Here is a 23,339-nt window from a genome sequence, read left to right as displayed (position 1 = left end):
GTAGTAGTGCGGTAGCACCTTCATCCTATATGTATTGCCCTCATTTAACATAATGGTCTACGTGAAATTTGACGATTAAGATTTTCAAACAATAATACGGAGTATAAATTTACACAGTTGCATAGAAATTTTCATATTATTTCTGAGATATAACTATTGAATATTCTGAGAAAAGATCACAAAATATTACAAGAACCTTGAAGAAAATGTCAATTAAAAGCTACAGATAAATCTTGCCATCACTTGACCGAATTGCAGTACATCACTCCGGAATCACGAGTCCTGTCTCCTGACCATGGCATCTCAAGGCCGAAAAAAATAGCAACTACAGGTATACAAAGTTGTCAGTCAGACTTTGATCACCTTAAGCTCCTGGTTTGTTCAACAGCTATACCATGGGATTATGTATACTAAATTGCCAATGTATCTTGGAACATGGGAATTTTGTAACAAAAAAAAAGCGGTTTGTCCAAAATCACTCAGCCGCAAACCGGAATTAGACTAAGATTAAACACCGTCAAGTTTTGTAGGAAACCCAAGTTGACCCAGCCTGGGTCCAGCACGTATTTTGTTGGGCATTATGTTGACGCGATCCAAAGTGATCATTGAAAATGATCTGATACAAATTTGCCAGAATCTAACAAAAATGAACAAATTGAAATTAGCTTACTTTTTCTACCTAATAAATAGCAAAAGGTGCATAAACAAGCCCGAAATGACCGGACTTTAATCCATTTCACCCAACGCATTACCATTGGCCCAAACTGATCATGCCACTAAATGAGCCGGCTAATATATGTCCAAATGACTCGTTTGCTTAAGTACAACAAGGCCATAATCCTAAAATGAGTTGGGACATTGACAAAGCTTAATTGTCTAATAATAAAGCAATAGCTCAGATTGAAAGGCCACAAGTCATCCGTTAGCCAGCTTTGTCCCTGTTTTCGATCAGTTCTATTGGCATGTACACATACCTGGGATCTTCCTCTTTGGGCTTGTATTAGACCATAAATTACTAGTTGCTGAAAACCTATACTTCCGCATTTTCTTGATCATGCCCAACTTCTCCTGAGAGGACAAAACTTGAGATGTAGATTACAAAATTCAATAAAGGTCACAGTTAAATCGTTTCATATGTACAGGAACGCTTACCATGCAATGCTTTAATAACATAGTCTAACTCTGAGAAACAGTAGGGCCTCTGGGAAAAAGGAGATGGTAACTGATATACGAAGAACGCAAAATGATGATGATCAGGATCATTTATTGGTTTTGAAGTCTCAATTATTTTAATGTGTTCTCCTCTGTCATAACATGGCTCTGCATTTTGACCAGCAACAGTTAGACCATGATCCCAAGCTGTATTTAGAACCTGTTTAGATTCCAGAACTTGATTAGATTACAGAACTTATATAATCACAGCAAGTGGAACTACAGAAATTTGAGATCATGTATACACTGATGTTAATGAAAGATTGCATTAGACTAAACAGCCTCTCATTTTACTTGGGTATGAGACTCACCATGATTCAAATTTGAAGATAAAGGGATTTTGTCTTAAATTGAGAATAAGGGTACTATGACACGTTTTAAAACAACATTACCTCAGACGCTCAATTATTGCTTCCGCAAATTGCAGGGAGCAGTCTCAATTAATTTGACTACAGGTCCGTAGGGGAGGAGGGGGGGGGGGGGGGGGGGGGGGGTGTGCAGGATGTGTGCAACCTTGCCCTTGTGACACATTAAAACATTTAATAAAAAGAGAATTAAAAATTCCCACCTTTTCTACTACACTTTTTCAAAACTCCCACTTTTTTCTATGTTTTTTTTTTTCAAAACTCCTACAGCCTACTTTTTCTAGACATTTTCTCTTACAAGTTAGGGTAAATTGATAACTTAGATAACTTATACCTAGTATAATTCAATTTTTTAAAACTTATACCTAAGATAACTTTCTTTCAAAACTTATACCTAAAATCTTAATTTCTTCCAAACTTAATACCAAAATCTCAAAATTTGACATAAGTTGACTATTTTACCCTTATTAAAATTAAGGGATCCGCCTTTTCCCACCCATTAACTCATTAATCCCAAATCCACCACATAAACCTCACCATCACCACCGCCACCACAACAAACCACCTCGTTTCCCACCAACACCATCATTATAAGAAATGTTCTTTCAATCAACACAGATTGTGGCTTATTTTCCTCATTTTTTGGGTTTTCAAAACTTTCCCTTCATTTTCAAAGATCATTTTAGCCTCTTCTTGAGCCTTCTTCTTCTGGGTTTTTCAATTGCTACTTCCATTGTAATGGTGAATTAAAAAACCAAATCTTTGGGATATTTAGAAGAACTTGGATGAAATTATTGAAGAATATGAAAATTTTAGCTTATATATGACCTATTTTTTAGGTGATCTTCTTGTGTTTGTGTAAATGTTGGGGAGGTGTGACAGTGGCAATGGAGAGCGATGATGACGACGTGAATGGATTGGTTTGTAAAGAGAAGGAGGGTTATTGTTTTGGGGTTATGGGTGTTCGAAAGGTCGGGGTTGTGGTTAGGATGGGTTGTCGACGAGAGAACACCTGCGGGGCAGTGGCGCTAACACTAGTGGTGGCGTTGGTGTGGGGTGCTGGTGCTGGTGCGTGATTCCTGGTGAATAATGGAATGGGGTTTTAATGGGGAAAATTGGATAAGTGTGGGTATGTTTAATTATAAGGGCAAAATCGTCAATATATGTGTTTTTGAAAATTGGTATCAAGTTTGATATAAAATAGGATTACAAGGATAAGTTTTAAAATAAAGTTATCTTAGGTATAAGATTTGAAAAATTGACTTATACTAGGTATAAGTTATCAATTTACCCTACAAGTTACAACTCCTACCAAAAAAACCTATTTTCACCAAAATAAGTGTCATTAATTAGGGAAAATCATTCATGAAATATCTTTAATTTTGTCTAAAAACAATTTTTGGTAGAAGGGAAAGAGCATGAACGAAAATATGAGTTTTATTTAGCAAAAATGGCCTTTTGGTGGGGGGTTTAGAGGAAATTTTCAGAATAAGGTGGGAGTTTTGAAAAAGTGATAAGGAAAAGGAGGGAGTTATGAGTTTTCTATAACAAAAACAAATATGAAATATCTAAAGTTCTATAAAACAAAACAGAAAAATGTTTGACGAATGAAGCTTAAAATCATCCAAATGCTTCATATACTCTTTTTTTCTTCCTCTCCTTCTGTTTTGTAAGGCTCCCTTTCTGTCTCCGCAAAGGAAAGGGTCGTACTGAACTCCATATACCTGAGTTAAGGGTCCAACATGGGCGTGGCATCGAAAATGAAGACTCGAAGTAACACAGACTATCTTTTTTATCTGCCATCAGAACACAGGAAAACTGTAGCATGTAAAAACAATCACCTGCCAACTCAAGCCATCAGGATCAGCAAGCGCATCTTCATTTCCCTGAAAATGAAGAGGGGCTGCAGGACAAACAAACTTCGTTGTCACAGAATGCTTTTTGAGAATTTCAAGAACTGGAGAGTATCCATCCCTGTTTGTGGGATTATAATATCCTGCTGTAAGCTCTGCTGCATGACTTGCGGTCTTGTACCACCAATAGACTGATGGTATCTGCAAAAGCAGCAGTGAAATGTTAACTGACGAATCAAGATATACGTATGCTTTGGTGACTATAGGTCAATTTGTATCTGAAGCGGCTTAGTTCACAAAAAGGATTTCTGGTGGAGTGCAAAAAGAATGAAAATATGGGGCATTATTCAAAGCTTCCCTGACATTTCAGACCTAACCTCCTGCCAGGTGTTACTTGTTCGGGGGGGAGGGGGTGGGAAAGAGCTTTTAAGTTAGCTGAGGCGAAAAGAAAATACTACATTTCTCTGACCTACACTTCAATTACTCACTCTAGGAGCATACCCGGTTATATTATATATTTCCAAGAGTACTAACTGTATGTAGTCTATGTCTGGAAAGCATACTAGATAGGAGATCGACACAGGCGGACGTAGGGACTCCTACAGCATCCCCTATTCATAGATCTGCGCCCGCCTTTAAGGAGTTGGATAAAAAATTATCTACTTTTGAAACAGGACTAAAGTAGTAGATCTTTTAGACGCTTATCGCCGTGGAGGAAACATAGGACTCTTTGGTGGAGCTGGAGTGGGAAGAAACAGTACTCATTACGGAAGTGAACAACAATATTGCGAAAGCTCATGGGGGCTTCCACTCAGACTCCTTCAAATAGAACTTGATTTTTTCAGTTCATTATAATCCCTAAATTTCGGGATTAAGGCTCTGATGTTGTTGTTGTTGTTGTATTATAATCCCTAAATTCAAAGAAAAATGACACTATGAATTTGTTATCTTACTTTCCTTCTCTTACGAGATTTCTTTATGAAGCGATCAAATACATGCAACAGGACATTCAACTCCTTGGACATATATTTTATGCAAAAAAGTCCAAAAGATTCTTTTCAACAACTACAAGGTCGACATAGTAAATTGGGTTACCCTAGCATCACTAACGCTGCTGACCACAAACTTACAGTCGCCAGGACTCAGACACATAGATCCAAACCAATACCATTATACCATAGCCTCTAGCTAAATCAAAGGAGGCACCCTAACCAATACAAAAAAAAAAAAAAAAAAAAAAAAAAAAACAAGGTGCTTGTCAACCCCATCAACATCGAAGTCACTCATAATTCTAGCATTTCTCCCGATAATGCAGCAAATCTTCCTAGAAATTTAATTGAGAAAATAATTGCAACAGTTTTCATGTCAATGTGAGTATCAGAATCTTACTAAGCCTAAAATAATAAAATGCATTATTAATTAAACAAAGTAACCGCAATGGAAGAACATGGGGTACGAGAAACGCTTGAGATCAATGATAAAGAGAAGGGACAGAAGCAAAAATGCAGAATTACTTGTTAGGGTAAGGATCAAGGAAGTACTCGGTACAGTAACATTTGAGCCTACATAGATTGACATAACTTATATTTAAAGACAAACTGCTCATTAATAAAAAAAGGCAGAAGATAATAGTATCCGAAAAGCTTTAAGTATAAAGCATGTTGATTTTACAAATTTTCATTTTTGGCACAGAAGCTTAAAAGAAAAGTAGGTAAAAACAACTAATACCTTAACAACAATTTGTGTCTTGTCAAATGTAAGGGTGGCCAGTGATAAAATATTATCAGCATGATCTACCAACATTTGAGCATACCAGTGCAGGAAAAACCGGCCAAAGTAGCTATCATAATCACCCTTTTCACAGAAAAATCCAGTTTCACGAGGGCTTGAATTATAAAGACCCGCGTTGTCAGGACCCTTGGCCCAGAATGAGTGCCCATGAGCCTTGGCAGCCTTCCCCAAATTCTGTAGCAAGTATCTGTCATAGCACTAAATTAAAACTGGAGTCATGTGGAGTATGATCCAAGAGGAAAGAAAATACAAGGTCTAGGACAACTGTGCTTGAGTTTTCTTTGTTGATTGTTTTCTTAACCAAATGTCCATCTTTGTTTTTCCTTCTCTTTTTATCTTTTGCTTTTCTGTTTTGTTCTCTCTTTTCCTCTTTTATTTACTTCCTTCGTTCCTATAGTTCCTTGTGTCTCTTCACGAAAGCAGATTTTATGTACGCTAACAAGTATTATACTATTAGTAACAAGTATTAATGTATTATACTCTTAGGACAACTGTGCAAAAACTTGTTAGGCTTGCTCTGCAGAGTCATAAAAATAGTTACGTCTCCTAAGACTCTAAGAGTATTATACTAGTAGAATAACATCATTGTACACTATGGTAGGAGCCATTAAGGCGCTGCCGCGCTATGGTGATGTTAGTCTACAAACTTTCGATACATGGATAGGTTGATGAGTGATTCCAGAAGTTCAAAGTTACTAATAGTATTAACTCAAGAATCAGGGACAGTAACAGGATAGTATGAAACAGTATGTTCAGTTCACCAGTCAAGACTAGCAGGGTTATGCTTAAAACCAAGCTGATGATTTGTTAACTGCCGTGGATTTTGAGGATACAATTTCGTCCGGTCAAGGGACTCCAATTGTGCAGGTGAGTTTAGCTTTTAAAGGATGGCTATAGATGATATGTTTGTCTGATTCTGCGTTTGATTCTATTCCAACTGAAAATTGCTTGCTTAATTCTACCGATGAATATAATATTGTACATAAGGTGCTTAAGAGCCATACAAATCTTGCGTCGAGGAGATCTGGCATTGGTTAGAAATGGCGATATATAGCAATGTAGTCCAAAGATTCTGAACTTTCTCTTTTAACTGGCTTGCTATCAAGAGATTCTGGTTTAACTGAATCAGTTGGAGAATTTACACCTATTAGCCAAGGTCATAAGAATGGTTCACGTTTGGGAGATGGTTCAAACCTTGTGGGGGTGTCCTTTGTAGATGTTGTGAATTCTGTTTCAATTGCTCACAGTTCGACGAATAGAAGAAAGCTCTGAATGTTGCCATGGGAACCTTACCTTCCTCTAAACTGGTGTCTTCTATGTCCTCTAGATCAAGATGTACGTACAGCTTGTGTTTCCTCTTCATCCCAATTGTCTTGAGTTCAAATGCCCATGGGGTGTGAAATGTCACTCAACTTTTAAAAATAATGAATGTAAAGCTCTTGATCCTAATAGAATGTGGGTGATGGATGCTTTGAAACTTCACTTGAATGCCACGGATGAACATGTTTTCAAGAGGATGTATGAATCCCAACACATTGATTAGATAAATATAAACACTAAATCATTAAGATTTTGGAGGGTTTGACTTTTGAGCACAGATGAGTCCAGAAGGAATCTGCAAATAAAGCTTAATGGTTATTGGTTTTTGGAGTAGTTTTGGGTGCTTCAGTCACTTGCTTAAGCTGTCATAGGTGTTTGGTGACTTGTAGTTTGCTGATGTTTCAGTTTTAAGGTGAAAGCCGGTAGAATAATAAAAGTACGTTAGCCAAGCCAGGAACTTAATGATGTTTGCTGTGCCAAGCCGCCCCCCTTAAAAAAGTCGAGGAGAACTTTTGCAAGTGTTTAATTATTTAAAATCATTGGCGCATCTTTGGGGAGTCTGCTGATTTGGCGAAAGAATTAGAAAATTTATTGCTTTCATGATCTTTTGTGCTTGAGTTGTTTTCTTGTGTTTTGTTGGTTCTTACTCGTGTTCGGTCGCGTTCCCTTTTGTAGCATTGGCTCAATCCGCCTTTGACCTCTAATACTTAGCGGAAAAAAGGTAGAGTCAACACCATAAAATACCTGAAACTCACCGATACCAGGATACTTCCACCCCAACCTTTCTGGGAAAGAAGGAAATTTTAGCTCTCCGGAAGCTCCAAGACCAATTTCAACAGCAGAAATAAGACCATCACCAAACAAATCGTCGAACTCTGAACAAAAACTTCTCATGAGGTCAAAGTAAACCTACATTTAGTCACATCACGCGAAACTACTAAGGACAAATATTTTCTGTTCTCTTTTTCTGATGCAAGCAAGCAGAAGGTGCATATGGATTACCTCTATACCAGTTCTCCCTCTCAGCACCCGTTCTTTGTCAATTCCCCATGATAAACATTCCGTGTTCCTCCGACCCTCACGATCTGTGAAAAAAATGTCTTGATTGTCTTTACCAATCTCCAGGACCCAGTGAGGCAGAGAAATGAAAGCATTACCAGCATCACCACCTCCATACTCATGAAAATTCAGAGCAACCTTCAAAAGGTTCAAAAGTATGGCACACGTCATGAGCAATTCCAGAGAAAAATGACCTATAGCCTTGCCATATAGAACTATCAAATTTAAAGGGTCCAACTAGTGAAAGCATGACCAATCATGAACCTCTTGGAGCTCCAATTTATGTTACACTGACTTGGTTATTAGGGTCAGGCACAGATGTCCAAGACGGTTTTGTGTGTTGACCTAAAATGATGTGCCGGAGTATCGAACCCGCGCTACGCAGGCAAAATTAGATGTCAAAGTAACATAGATTGAAGCACAAACACTTGTTTCAATGCAGTAGAAACAAAAGAACATAAATGGTGTAACGAACCATGATCGCAAAACAAAAGAGAAAGAATGATCATGACCAACTCTATATATTAAACTACAATTACCTGCAATTTTAGCTGAATTTCTCTGATGATCATGAACAAGTCTCTATAACCCAACCACATGTACTTCTGTGGACTCCAGCCTTCAACAATTCCCCACCAGCACTCAACGAAAACACCATCTACATTTAATGACTTGAGATGCTTCAACTCCTGCCTAATGCCTTCAGGATCAACTAGTTGGCAATAGCTGTTTATGATGCCGCTCTAGCACAATTAAGCCCATAAATTATTGGAATTGGATATAGTTAAATGAATTTAGAAAATAGAAATGTAAGTTTGAGAATGAAAATTGTACAATTACTCTCCGACACTTAAAGCGGATATATTAGAGGCTCGAAACACACAAATATCAGAAACTGCGCAGGTTCTATAGATGTTCTTTTAAGCATGGGAGAGGATGAGTAGAAAATTCGATGCATAGAAAGAGCATCACTTTTGTTCCATCGCCACCATGACCAGAGTGGTACTCATTTTTAATGCCACCACTCACATGAATGTCAAGGCCCCACTCCAAAATAAAACTTGTCACCAAACTCAGTGACAGTAATAACTTTCCTGTGTCATGCTATCATCACCAACCTACGAATACAAATCTTGAGACCTCAGCTGATGGAGACAATCTATTTGTGAAGGCTTGATTTTTTTTCTCTCCTTTTGATTGTATACTGTTTTCGTTTGCTTAGTTCTCGATGTTTTCGATTGGAGAGTACACACGGACTTTACATGTGAAAAAAAACTCAAATAATCTGCACAATGTACAGAAAAAACAAACAAGTGGCCACTTACTGCAAGCTTAACATATACAGGAACATATGGAGTTCCAGCAAAATTGTCTTCACGCCAGCCGGATTGAACATCATGAATCAACTAAAAACACAAAACTCATAGTCAGATTCAACATAGCTGGGTCTCTTGCCTAGTAGAAGCCGAAAAAATACAGAAGTTTGACAAGGTTGAGCGATACCTGGTGGGCTTCCAAAGATTCAGCGGAATCAACATTGCTGGTACTTGTATATTTTTCGCTCTTTGTTTCCATGTCAGTAACTACAACAGAATATAGGGATGCTGGTGACAAATTTTCATCAATTCTGAGAGGTGTTGGCTGACAATCTAATGGCGCCTTCATGGAACAATTCTTCAAAGAACTACCAGAAAGGGTACTTTCGGATGACCTGACAGGCAGTCCTGCTGCCTGTGTAAATTATTAGTTAAATTTAATCGCCTCATATCATGCACTTCCATAAAGCAGACAAAAATAAGGCGTTGTTACAGAAGCATGCACACAATACAAATTATTAGTTAACTTCTTTACCATTTGTATCTGTTGTTAAATTAAAATATTGATTGAGAGATTATATGATCCATGTTCGCCCATAGACGGTTCTAAAGGACCCAAATCATTTCGGGATTAAGGCTCTGATGTTGTTGATGTTGTTAAGACATTTGATAACAGCAATCATCTACTCCCTCTGTCCCGGTCATTTGTGGTCCTTTTCCATATTGGGGTGTCTCAGTGAGTTGTTGTCCTTTTTATTTTAAGAATGAACTTGATGAACAATTTGATCATTAACACTCAATTTATTCCACTTGTCATTTAGTAATTGGCTCATTTCTCTTTCCTTGGTCTTTGTGACAAAACAAAAGGATAACAATTGACCGGGACGGAGGAAATACGAGTACGTATTAATTAGGTTGCGACGGAATATTTTAAAAAGAATAGTTAGAAAGAAGCAGACCTCGGGGCGGCGGTAGGTGGTACCATCAGAATCAACAATCCAACCGGCATTACGGGCAAGGGCAGAAAGGACATCATTCATGTCAGCACGAGATGGTAGATGGAAATTGCCGTACTGGCGGAGGCCGGAGAGCATGCGGCTAGTAATGGCGCGCCGATGGCGTTCTCGTAACTTGGTCCGCTCTTTCTCTTTTTCCCTCTCTCTACGCCCGCCTCCAGCATTCGTTGCGGTCACTGCGAACCCTCGAGGACGCCGGCTGGTGGAGGATTTAAAGGAAGGTTCGAGCTGAGTGACATTATTATTATTATTAGGGTTTGGGTTTGGGAATTGAGGATGGTGATTCGAGGTGGTGGTTGCAGGTGGTGGAGGAGGAACTGGTGTGGTGGTCATCTTGCCGGCGTCGTTCATTGCTCAAGGGGACAAGGATTATTGTGTGCGGAAAATGGCACCTCAACTATCTACGAACCCAACTGATTTTTTACTTACTTTTTCACCTAATTTTCCAACTTTTAACTTTTTCCATCAGCTACTATAAATTTCAAGTTAGTAGTTTAAATGACCCCCACATCAACTAGTATAAATGTCAAGCTACTTGTAAGACTTGTAACTAGCTTATCGTTGGACTTACTCTAAACAATTAGTAAATAGATTATAATACATTTGATATACTAACACCAGCTATATAATTTCCTAGCATTATAATAGATTTTTTAAGTTTTGTTTTATTTTAAAAAATTATGAGTTTTACTATAAAGTTTCTGAGTTCATTCACAACATTAAGCTCAAAAAATTATCATAAAACTCAAAAATAATACATACTCCCTCTCATCCACTCCAAAGGTAACATGGACTCACTTTTCCTCTAACAAAAAGTGGGTCCATGTTACCTTTGGAGTGGATGGGAGGGAGTATAAACTTAGTTAAATTTGAATTTTGACAGAAAAAGAACTAAAATATAAATTATAAACTTTGATAAATTCAGAAAAAATACACATATGCTCACAATAAAATAATTTGAGTTAATAAACTCAGAAAAAATATGTAATCCCCTATAAAATCTAGTGCAAAACAGTGGCGGAAACACTGTCGAATGGGATTAAATACACAAAGATAAAAGTTCTAACTGTTATGAATTGAGAATCTATAAAATTCTCAAGGATAAAATAATAAAAAAAAACAAATGGTCAAGTCTAAACAATTGCCACTTTTATAAAAAGGGCGAAAATAAAATTCCTCAACGTGTTCAAACTAAAACCATAAAAGAAAGCAGAAAAACAGAGTAGGATCTGCAAACTACTCGCTAGTTCACATAGAAATCCCCAGCAAAGCTAACACCTGTCATGTTATAAACATAACAGCCACAATCAGTGGGGAGTAACTCGACGTTCTCCCAGCCATATCACATGATATAAATGTTACATATGCAAATAATATATCAAAGTAAACTGAAATGTTATAAAACATAAGTAACAAAATATGATTACCAAATCACGTTAAAACCAACGTGCTGCATGCTTAAAAGCAAAATATTCAAAAAAACAGAATGGAAATAATTTAGTTCAGGCTAGATTTTCACTTTAGCTATACTCCTTGACACCGCAGCATCTTACACTAGTTTCGGGGACCCAGTGTCATGCAAAGGTGACCAACTCCAAGTCCACCAAACACTAGACAACAAACTATAACAGGACTCGTCTTACCACGCAGTGCGTAGTCCCAGTCTAAGTACATGTACATGACTCTACGACAATTTGTACCTCCCACAAGGGTACTCAATCATATAGCTGTATAAGAACCCGTATGCCTTAGTTCATTATTCTTTGCCCTTACTTTAATTATTCCAGACTTAAAAATATCCCAAAGATTGTATCTTATTTGAAATACATTACTTCAAAAGTTCGTAAGTGAACTACACTTTTATTTCTTCAAAATAGAAAGCTTAACTACACTTTATTTTCCAAAGTGTAAAATTATTTCAAGGTTAAAAACTAATTGAAACTACTGTACTAAAGCTTAGAATAAGCTAAAAATTTAATATACTTAGTAAGATATATATTATTGGGCCTTAATGAGATAAACTCTTAAAAAAAAATTTTAAAACTGGACAGCAGTGCTATAAAATTAATAATTAAATATAGAAAAATCGAAATGATACAAGGCTAATTTTCATGGTTTCCTGTAACTTTTAGCTACAACCTTCATTTTAAAACCAATTTCAAAGGACGAAAGTATCAGGAGTCTAAAAATCCATTTCTAAAAACTGACAGAAAACGATATCCAAAAAGTTTCAGTTCTTAAAACAACTTTAAGAAAATATTTTAAGGCAAAGTAAAATTCTAAACATAACTAGAAATTATAAAGTTTCTGTGAGAAAAAGATTAGCCACTGTATCAAAAGGAAAAAATATTTTACGAACTAAACTTTGAGCAAAAGTCTGAAACGTGGTTTACAGGCGACCTTAAACCAGTGAAATTTTACAGAGGTAATCTATACTTAAAATAAACAGGGGTCTCTTTTTTAAATTTTCTGGTTTGAGCAACTTAAACAGACGAAATGCATTTTACAAACATCCTGACAGAATTGACAGATTTCATAACGGTTTTCACAAAAACTTGTAAAATGCCTATAAAATCAAAAACAATGTTTCACAACTTAAAATTTTACACACACCTAAATTTACATATTAAATTTTCGAGAATTAACATTAATATTTGATATTTTAAATCGAATTAAAATAGTTCAGCATTACTAATATCGCATAAACCGTATAAACATCATAAATGCAAAATAAATACTAAAAATCCAAAACAAATACCACAAAAATTCATGATAGCATAACATCAAATATAAACTCCAGAAATAAAAATTTCTCCAGAAAAATAAAAATAAAAAATGAATTAAAAATTCTAATACCCAAGACAACGATTAAAGCACAAAAATGATTATATCACCCAAACGAATTTTTATTTGACAAAATAAAAATATGTATAGCCAAAATAATATATAAAAATAATAGAACCAGATTTCAATAATTTCGAAAATCATATAGTATAAATCATCATAAAGTATTAAAAACTCAATAATACATGCAACTACAACAAGTAAATCGTGTAATACCGAGTAACGTCGAAGTTACCTTATTCGTCAAGATCTGAATCAACAAAATACGCGTCTGCGTTGGAGTCCTCTTGATATCCCTTACGATAACAACGATCTAAGAACGGAATTAGCGAAAGAATTACGGAGCTGATGATCAAAAATTGATCTGATGGGGCTCCTGAAGTACACGGCTGATTAGAGAGAAAAAGGTTGTGTTTGTTCTTATTATTTTTTCTAATGTAGCAAAACTAATAAAGGGAAAACCTAGGGTGATGGTGTTTAGGATATAACAAAATTTTCCAAGTGAAGTCAAAAGCTAACAACAAACATATCTTTCTTCCCCTCTTACTGGGTCAAAAGAAGTAAAATAGGGTGTAGTTAAAACAAGAATTCACTAAGGAGTAGCCAAGAAGTATGTAGATAAAAATTTAGGTTATATTCAAAACAACCGAGTAGAACATAACTATGTTCACCGTTGGGCTATAAAATGGTCAAGGGTGATTTTGGTGTAAAACGTATATGTAGTGTGTCAGTCCAAAATATAAAATTACGACCATAAATAGTTACTGTCGTGAGAACAACAATAGAAAATAAATAAGTATTTAAATCGAAAATACGAATTCATGTCATTTCGAGCTTTAAGTAAAATGACTTACATAAAGATATGCCTCAGAAATGTTTAAAACAATTTTCGACCAAAAACATTAAAATGCCCTTACGGCAAGAATAAATATTTTCGACGTAAATTTAAATAAAAATGAGTCCACGAGAAAAATTAAATATTTTTCGAGCCAAGTAAATAAATAAGACGGGTTTTCGAGACAAAATGTAACACGAAAAATCTTAGAATTACAAGTCGCCTCGTAAAAAAAATAACAAGCTTAGAAATAGCGGGTGTTACAAAATATACATATACCGCCTTCCTGTGGATTCGATACCTGTCTTACCGCCAGCTATTTTGTTAGTAATAAGATAGATTTATTTTGATATTGGTGATACGACTTTAGCCTTATCAAATTTGGCGTCGTTGCCGGGGAGACAACAATTGTCTTGTTTGTTTTTGTTTATTTTGTCTTTTTGTCTCAGGGAACTTAAATCCTTGAGACCGTTCTCACACTTTTCTTGCTAGTTTCTTGTATGCCCAGGTCAACTAGGTCCGAGATTCTTCCATTAGATCCCGAACCAGAGAAGACTTTTCGCTACAGACGGAAATTTCAGCAAGAAGTGGGTCAAGTAGAAGACTTGAGTATACTTGATATTGATACAGAGCACTCTATTATTTCGGACGATCAGTCCTACGAAGAGGGCGAAATTTCCGACCTTGAAATTCCGGTTGAAGTTCATATTCTTGAGATAACCATCATGCCTACTCTAGCTAGTCACTCTGAGTCTACCTTGGCTTCTATCCCCAAAGGATTCAAGCTTTCTACTACTGATAATGGCACCTTTGAAATTCGTCCATCTTACATCAACTTGGTGGAGCGAAATTTATTTGGAGAGGCAGCTGCTGAGGATCCTGCGACACATATGGAGAAATTTGTCACTTATTGCTGTTCTATCCCTTTAACAGTTGGAGTGACACAAGATCAGGTAAAGCAGGTGCTCTTTCCTTTTTCTCTGAAAGATGGAGCTGTAGAATGGTTGAGAGACTTAGATATGGCTGATCAGGGAGTAACAGACTGGAATACTTTACCTCTTGCTTTCTATAAGAGGTACTTTCCACCTCAGAAGACCAATGCTTTGAGAAATCAGATTACTAGCTTCAAGCAGACGGCCACAGAAGATTTGAATGAAGCGTTGGTTCGCTTCAAGAGATTAGTGCGTTCGGTCCCCCATTATGGTTTTGAGAAGTGGTTTCTTTGTAACCAATTTTATAATGGGTTATATGATGATCACCATGCTTTATTGGATTCTTCAGCTAATGGGAGATTTCAGGACAACACTACATCTGATGGCGCATGGAAATTAATTGATCATATTTCTACTCATACTCCAAAGTATGGAAATCCAAAGGGAAGTGTCCGTGGAAGTGGGGGAGATAGTGGTATTGCAGCACAGCGGGGGGCTCTTTATGCCCAAATTGCTGAGATGAAGACTAACCAATCATTGGAAAGTAGAGAGAGTTCATGCTATGAGTCAACAACAAGAGGAGTCTTGTGCTATATGTGGATTAGACGGTCACAATGCAGCTGAGTGTTTGAGCACATTGGAGTAGGTTAATGCTTGTCAGTCTTACAGATAAGGTACACAAGGCACACCTTTCTCCAACTTTTACAATGAAAGAACGAAGGAGCACCATTTCCTTCAATGGTCTAGTTAGAATGTGCAAAATCCACAGCAGCAACAACCACAAAAGAATACTTATATCCCTCCCAATAATCGTGGTAATCAGCCGCAAGGGGGATATCAAAGGCAAAATCAAGGAGGTCAGCAGTTTAACAATCAATATCAACAATCTCTTCAACAAGCTCCTCAACAAACTCCAAACAGTGAGATGACAGATTTGCGCAATCTTTTGCAACAGACTTTGTCAATGTAGCAAAAGCAGACGACTCAAATCTCTGAGCTGATTGTCCATAATAAGATGTTGGATACTCAGGTGGCTCAGATGGCAATTCAAAATCCTTCAAAACAGCCCGAAGGTCTTCCTCCTCAAGGTAAATAAGCTCACGAGCAAGCTAATTTCATTCAATTGAAGAGCGGCACCACATATGCAAATCCGGAGGTGCAAAACCATGATGAACAATTGTCCACTACTGATAATGAGGTACCTTATATGCATCCTAAGGGATTAGGTAATTTGGAGCTAAGTGATGATGAAAAAGAAGCTGACGAAGTTGAAACACGAGTTAAGAATAAACGCGAAAAAAAATAAAAAAGACGAATCTGCTAAGGTTCCTCGATCGACTGACACCAGGCTCGATCGAGGAACTTTCGTGCTCGATCGAGTGACATCAGGACTCGATCGAGGATCCTCTCTAGCAGACGACGGTGTTTCAAAAAGTGATTCTAAAGCCAAGCAAGCCGAGCCGATTACTATTGCACTACCTTTTCCTCATCGTCAACAAAAGTCTAAGCTGGATAAGCAGTTTGGTAAGTTTATGGAGGTAGTGAAGAACTTACAGGTAAGTGTTCCTTTTACCGAGTTAATTACTCAAGTGCCGACTTATGCAAAGTTCATGAAGGAGATTTTGACAAGGAAACGATCCTTTGATGCGGTGGAAACCATTGCTTACACTCAAAAGTACAGCGCCATGTTGCAAGTTAATTCACCACCTAAGCTAAAGGATCCAAGGCATTTTTCTATCCCTTGTCATATTGGTCATCTTGCTATTAGTAAAACTCTTTGTGATTTAGGAGCTAGCGTTAGTATCATGCCTTATTCTATTTGTAAGAAATTAAATATGGGTTAAATGACTGTTACTAATATGACTTTGCAGATGGCTGATAGATCTGTTAAACACCCACTGGGGGTGTTGGAGGATATTCCCATTCGAATTGGGAAATTCTTCATTCCCGTAGATTTTGTTGTCTTAGACATGGGTGAGGACAACCAAATCCCCGTCATCTTGGGTAGACCATTCCTTCACACAACGAGGGCGATTATAGATGTTAGGCAAGGGAGACTGACTTTAGCTGTGGGGGATGATACTATTGTTTTTAACTTAGAAAAAGCGTTAAAATATCTCATGATAGAAGAAACTTGTCATAGTATTGATGTTGTTGATTTTACTATTGATGAGTGTTTTTCTATGTATTTAAATAAGGATCCTCTAGAGATCGCCCTTGTTTCAGATTCAGCTGCTCAGACGGGTTCATGGAGTCCAGAAGTTCATGAGATTGAGAGACTACTAACTGGAGAGGAATGCCCCCATCAAAAGGTATACAGTTTGGGTATCACACCTAAGGTAATTGAGGTAAAGAAACCTGAACTAAAACCCCTTCCCTCTCATCTTAAGTATGAATTTCTTGATGACTGTGAAATGAACCCAGTAATTGTCAATGCTAGCCTAACTGAAGGTCAACTTTCTACTTTGTTGACCGTTTTAAGAACTCATAAAAAGGCCATTGGGTATAGCATTGATGACTTACAAGGCATTAGTCCTGACTTTTGTATGCATCATATTCACTTGGAAGAAGGACACAAGCCTAGTGCACAGGGTCAGAGACGACTAAATACACCAATGCAGGAGGCGGTAAGGAAAGAGGTACAGAAATTACTAGATGCTGTCATTATTTTCTCTATATCTGATTCTAAATGGGTTAGTCCTGTCCAAGTTGTACCCAAGAAGGGAGGTACTACAGTAGTAAAGAGCGATAAAAATGAATTAATTGCTACTAGACTTGTTACAGGTTGGAGGATGTGTATTGATTATAGGAAGTTGAACACAGCTACTAAGAAAGACCATTTACCACTTCCTTATATTGACCAAATGTTAGAGAGATTAGCCTGCCATAGTTATTTCTGTTACCTAGATGGCTACTCCGGTTTCTTTCAGATGCCCATTCATCCTGACGATCAGGAAAAGACTACTTTCACATGTCCTTATAGTGTATTTGCTTATTGGAGGATGCCCTTTGGTTTATGTAATGCCCCAGCTACCTTTCAGCGGTGTATGATGGCCATATTCTCTGATTACATAGAGTCTATTATGGAAGTCTTTATGGATGATTTCAGCGTTTATGGTACTGACTTTGATGTTTGCTTGAGAAACTTGACTAAAGTTTTGCAGCGCTGTGAGGAGAGCAACCTTGTACTTAATTAGGAGAAGTGCCACTTCATGGTTACTGAAGAGGCGGTACTCGGTCATTTGGTGTCAGGTAATGGTATCCAAATGGATAAAGCTAAGGTTGAGCTAATTGAGCAACTCCTGTACCCGGTTAATGTTAAAAGTGTGCGTAGTTTTCTTGGTCATGTAGGGTTCTATCGCCGCTTTATTAAGGATTTCTCTAAATCGCTCAACCTCTAACTCGGCTGCTTCATAAAGATACACCTTTTGTGTTTACTGATGAGTATGTTAAGTCTTTTGACAGGATTAAACAAGCTCTTATCTCAGCTCCCATAATCCGATCTCCGGATTAGAGCCTTCCTTTTGAGATTATGTGTGACGCCAGTGACTATGCAGTTGGAGTTGTTTTGGGGCAAAGAAAAGATAAGCTGTTGCATGCTATTTACTATGCAAGTAAGACTCTTGATGATGCGCATATCAACTATGCTACCATGGAGAAAGAGCTTCTTGCAGTTGTCTATTCTATAGACAAATTTAGAGCATATCTTGTTGGTTCTAAAGTTATTTTTCATACTGACCATGCAGCATTAATGTATCTTTTAACTAAATAAGAAGCTAAACCACTACTTATTAGATGGATTTTATAATTGCAAGAATTTGATTTAGAAATTCGTGATAAGTCTGGTGCTGAGAATGTTGTTGCAGATCACTTGTCTAGATTGAGATTTGTAAGAAGAGAGATTTTGCCCATTGATGACTCTTTTCCAGATGACCATCTTCTAGCTGTAGCTGCAAACACTCCATGGTTTGCGGATTATGCCAATTACTTGGTAGGAGGTATCCTTCCTCTTGACTTGTCTTATCAGCAGAAGAAGAGATTTATACATGATGTGAAGCGGTATTTCTGGGATGATCCATATTTGTTCCGGGAGTGCGTAGACGGTATTTACAGACAATGTATTCTAGAGGGTGAGGTACGTGCCATCCCTTCTCATTGTCACTCTTCTTCTTATGGTGGTCATCAGGGTCCTTCTAGGACATTTGCTAAGGTAATGCAATCGGGTTTCTTTTGGCCTACTATCTTGAAAGATGCCACTACTTTTGTCCGTTCTTGTGATGCGTGTCAGAGAACAGGTAATATTTCGCAAAGGCATGAGATGCTTTAAACTAGAATCTCAGAGGTGGAGATTTTTTATGTTTGGGGCATTGATTACCAAGGGCTATTCTCTACTTCTCATGGGAATCAATATATACTAGTAGCTGTAGATTATGTTTCTAAATGGGTGGAGGCAATTGCCACCCCTACTTGTGATGCTAAATCTATTGTTAAGTTGTTTCAGAAGATTATCTTTCCACGATTTAAAGTGCCTCGCGCGATGATTAGTTATGGAGGAAAGCATTTAAATGAACGTCATCTTAATTCTTTGTTGAAGAAATATGGCGTTACGCACCGTAGAGGATTGGCATATCATCCTCAAACCAGTGGACAAGTGGAGGTTTCCAACAGAGAATTGAAACAAATATTGGAGGAGATAGTGAGCAAGAATACAAAAGATTGGAGTCGGAAGCTTGATGACACCTTGTGGGCTTACCGTACTGCATACAAGACGCCGATTGGAGCATCACCTTACCGTTTAGTCTATGGAAAATCTTGCCATTTATCTGTGGAGCTTGAGTACAAGGCTATGTGGGCCATAAAAGAGTTGAATATGGATCCTTCACTGGCGGGTGAGAGAAGATTGATGCAGTTGAATGAGCTTGATGAGTTTCGACTGCATGCCTATGATAGTGCTCAAGTATACAAAGAATGAACGAAGAAGTGGCATGACAAGCATATTTTTCAAAGGGAGTTTCATGTCGGTGAAAAGGTATTGCTATTTAACTCTCTTTTGCGTTTGTTCCCAGGTAAGCTAAGGACTAGATGGTCTGGACCGTTCACTGTTGTTGAAGTGAACAAATTAGGGTAAGTTACACTACAAACTGACAAAGGTGAGACTTTCAAAGTGAATGGGAAACGATTGAAAATTTACTATGAAGGTGCTCATATTGGGGTAATAGAGGTCGTTGAACTCTTTGCCATTGATTCTTCTCACTGATGAGGTAATACGGTCGTACGGGACCGCTTAAACCAGCGCTACCGAGAGGCAGCTCGGAAATTGAAATGTAATAATTTGTAATTTAGGACTTTAATTTAATTATCGTATTTTTAATTAAGCTTTTTCATTAGTTTTGAGAGATGTGAGGATGAGGGGATTTAATGTGTTTCAAGTATTTTGTAGTGAATGAAGGATTTTCAAGCTATATGCTATCATTCAACGAAAAAGGAGGCTGTCAACTGGTGCCTCGATCGAGTGCAGGTAGGCTCGATCGAGGAACTAGCGTGCTCGATCGAGTGTCGTCAAGACTCGATCGAGGAACCAGGGGAATAATTAAAATTTTTAAATGTCGAAAGTTGGCATGTTTGGATTTTGGTGCCTCGATCGAGTGAGGGTTGGCTCGATCGAGGAACCAACTTTAAACCGGGTTCCGCGTTTTGAACCGGTTGGGTTCTCGTCCTCTTTTCTCATATTATTTCTAATTCTTCTTCATTCCGTCACTTTCCCTTATTCTTTCTACCATTGTTTATCATTCTCCTCTCTCAAATACTTCACTATCATCATCAAATCTTCATTAAAATTTGTGTTTAGTTGCTTGCTAGTGATTTAAATCACTCCTTTGTGCTTATTTGTGAGTTTCATTGCCTTTATTGTTCAAGTAAGTCCCGTTTTCCCCCAATATTGGTCCGAAAATTTGGCTTTTTCTTGCTTAAATCTTGTGTTTATCACCATGAATCTTCCATTGCTCATATACAATTGCTATTTCCTTGCTTAGTAGCCCTTTATTTGTTAAATTAAATGCCTAATTCGCTAATTTGGGAATTAGGGTTCATAAATTCCGGGTTCAATTTTAGCATCAAATTGGTTAGAAATTGTGTTCTTATGCTTGGAATCTTCACTATTTGTTATATAATTGCAATTCCCTTGCCTTTTAGATGGTTTATGTGTGATTTTTGGTCTCAAAATCGAATTTTCCGACTCATGTTGTCTTAAAAACGTGAACTGTTTTGGGCAATTAAATTGGTTTGTGATTGTATACTTGTCTTTTTGCAGGTATGTCAACTAGTGGACAAGGAAATAAAAGGCCACGGGAGAGGCGCGCTCCTGTTCGTCAACCGGAGGTAGTAGTGTCTTCCGAGGAGGAAGATGATGAATTACTACCGATCGACGAATTCCCTTTTATTGAATTTCGGGACAAGGAACAACGAGACAAATTCGTAGTATTGATGTCTAAGGCTATGCATCCTACTCTGTGTGTTGATCGCAAAATTTTGCGAACTTTAAAGATTGATGAGATAATGTTTGGCATGTTTGTTGAGATTGGGTTGCAGGGTCTCTTTCTTATGCACGAACTATCATATCGTGCCTTGACTCTTGAGTTTTTGAGTTCTTATGCTTATTTTCCGGTGGACCATTTAATCCGTTTCAGGTTGCTTAATGTTGAACGGTCTTTAACTTTTGACCACCTTTCTGAGATATTAGGCATTGATAAGTGATGAGTCATAATTATATACATATTTATGCCTCCCCTTAATTACTTTTGATACGGTTTTCGTGCTAGTTTATATCATTTACATGCCTTTTATGTTAGAATGTCGATACTTCCGCCTTTTGATGTTTAATGCAGGAATGATGCATTTGAGGAGCAAAGGAATGAAATGGGCATCGCGGAGTGAGCATGAAGGGATACACGAAGCATGGCACGAGAATCCATAAGAACGAAGGAAGAGAAATTAAGAAGAAAACACGAAGAAAAGAGCTTCTTATTACAAGTGCCTACTTTGAAGAGCCATATCTTGAGTTATACAACTGATTTTCAAGTGATTCTAATTGGAGATGAAAGCCTATCCTCTTAGCTTTCCAACGCCGCGAAAATCGCTTGTTCTGACAAGTAACGAAGAAATGGCGTCCGTTTGAAGTTCAGTGCGCGAAGCAGGAAATTGGTGCCTCGATCGAGTCAGCCTTGACTCGATCGAGGAACTTCATGCTCGATCGAGTCACTCTCGACTCGATCGAGGAACCTTCCAGTTTTATAATTCCCGCAACTTTTCTTAAGTCGGTTATGTATTGCTATAAATACCAAAACTCGTACCCTAAGTTATTTTATGCTTTATTTTACATAGGTTTAGTATAACTACCTTAGAAAACTCTCTCAAATACTTAGTTTAGTTTATTTATTGTTCTTCCTTCCGGATCTAAGTATTCCTTTATTACGGTATCAATCTTTCTTTAATAATTATTCTATCATTATTGTTCATCTTTTATGTTCTTAATTATGCTTTCTTATATCATTATTGTTATTATAATTACTATGAGTAGCTAAATCTTCATCTAGGATGAAGGGGATCTAGGTTAATTAGAAAGGGGAAATTGATTAATTGCTAGTGAAATCGTTTAAGTTGCCGTTTGATTATTGTTCTTATTCTAGTTAATTAACTTAGGCCTGAGTTGTTAATTAGTGTAGCGAATTAATCCTTTCACCGACCGGGTTAGAATTAATATAGGCTGCGATAATCAAATAGATTGTATCTAATTATAGCGACCGCATGTTAGAATCGATCTAAAGGGCATAATAGAGTCGACCGATCTTATGACCTTAGACAACTTGGTAGATCTAGCAATTGATTAATAGACCCCATATAATTGACCTAGAGAACCGGAAATCCTAGACTTTTAATATCATCGTTTAAACCTTTTTTTATTACTCGCACTTAGTTGGTTAGATAACAAACAAAACAAACCCCCAGAAAACGGTTACCTTTAAGACAGATTTAAATATAAACAAACTAGATAATCACCGCCTCCCTGTGGATTCGACCCTGACTTACCGCTAGCTATTTTGTTAGTAGTAGTTTAGGTTTACTTTGATTAAGGCCAACGACTGAAAAAACCTTATCAATAAGCATACTACTGGTGATTTGTATAATGGTACTGGGTTGTCTGCTGTCCGATTTTTTCCATTGTTTACGGGTTTTGCGGATGCAGATGTGAGTTGCATGTCTTTACTTGACGTCCAACATGTTTGTCTTAGGCTTTTCTTGCGGTATTTGAGTTATCTATTATATGGGAGACATGATAGAAGTAGGGCCTCTTCCTTAGAGGTCTTGATTTTGACTAGCTACCTTAACCTCTTTCAGGAAGCTACTTTCCAGTTTTCTCCCCCTACACTCGTTTGCCAGGCCCTTGACCTCATGACTGGGAGATATGCAAATTTAGATTGCGGTGCCATTGTTACTAGGATTGCTAGGGTTCTATGTGATTTTGAGGGTAATGATCCCTATGAGCCTATGGAGGACCCTGAGCTGTTGGTAGATGATGGTTATCTACGCTATGGCATTTCTTGCCTTGACATTCGGGGTGGGACATATCACTATTGGAAAGTGCGTGGTCAGTTCTATATGCTTTTGCCTAATGATCATTTGTCGGCTATTGCACCTCTTGAGGAGAGTGAAGCTAGATTGAGATCTGCCCCTGTCACCTATCTGATTCCAGATGAGCTTCTGGTTAGTTTACCTGGTTTTAGTACTACTGCTACTACT

The 23,339-nt window shown here is 37.5% G+C and overlaps 1 protein-coding gene across 4 annotated transcripts; it reads right to left on the bottom strand.

The window, feature by feature from the left end:
• Positions 1-241: 241 nt before the first annotated feature.
• Positions 242-10,379, bottom strand: LOC141587068 (beta-amylase 8-like). Of its 4 annotated transcripts, none has more exons than XR_012519692.1 (11): positions 9,876-10,379; positions 9,104-9,331; positions 8,926-9,006; positions 8,140-8,343; positions 7,544-7,738; positions 7,286-7,450; positions 5,159-5,419; positions 3,419-3,631; positions 1,153-1,372; positions 975-1,068; positions 242-325 (listed from the first exon to the last, which is right to left on the bottom strand). XR_012519692.1 is itself a non-coding variant. In XM_074408489.1 (11 exons), exons 1-11 carry the CDS (start codon positions 10,281-10,283, stop codon positions 1,031-1,033), a joined length of 1,941 nt encoding a protein of 646 aa, XP_074264590.1. In that variant the 5' UTR covers positions 10,284-10,379; the 3' UTR covers positions 639-1,030. The 4 variants fall into 4 exon arrangements, 2 of the variants coding, with proteins under 2 accessions (XP_074264590.1, XP_074264589.1); XR_012519693.1 differs by lacking the exon at positions 242-325 and adding an exon at positions 552-637; XM_074408489.1 differs by lacking the exon at positions 242-325 and having other exon boundaries at positions 639-1,068; positions 7,544-7,626; positions 7,699-7,738.
• Positions 10,380-23,339: the final 12,960 nt, after the last annotated feature.

This window comes from Silene latifolia, chromosome 6, assembly GCF_048544455.1.
Source record: "Silene latifolia isolate original U9 population chromosome 6, ASM4854445v1, whole genome shotgun sequence".
Taxonomy (NCBI): Eukaryota; Viridiplantae; Streptophyta; class Magnoliopsida; order Caryophyllales; family Caryophyllaceae; genus Silene; species Silene latifolia.
Note: the sequence above shows the minus strand (reverse complement) of the source record. Positions and strands in the feature narration are given on the sequence as shown.

Bases quoted from the DNA above. Each gene is read 5' to 3' on its own strand.
- LOC141587068 (XM_074408488.1), bottom strand. From the start codon at position 10,283: ATGAACGACGCCGGCAAGATGACCACCACACCAGTTCCTCCTCCACCA. The intron at 7,451-7,543 runs GTAATCCATATG...GACTAAATGTAG, and splicing joins GAGGGAGAACTGGTATAGAG to GTTTACTTTGACCTCATGAG. The intron at 3,632-5,158 runs GTATTAGTTGTT...CTGCTTTTGCAG, and splicing joins AGACACAAATTGTTGTTAAG to ATACCATCAGTCTATTGGTG.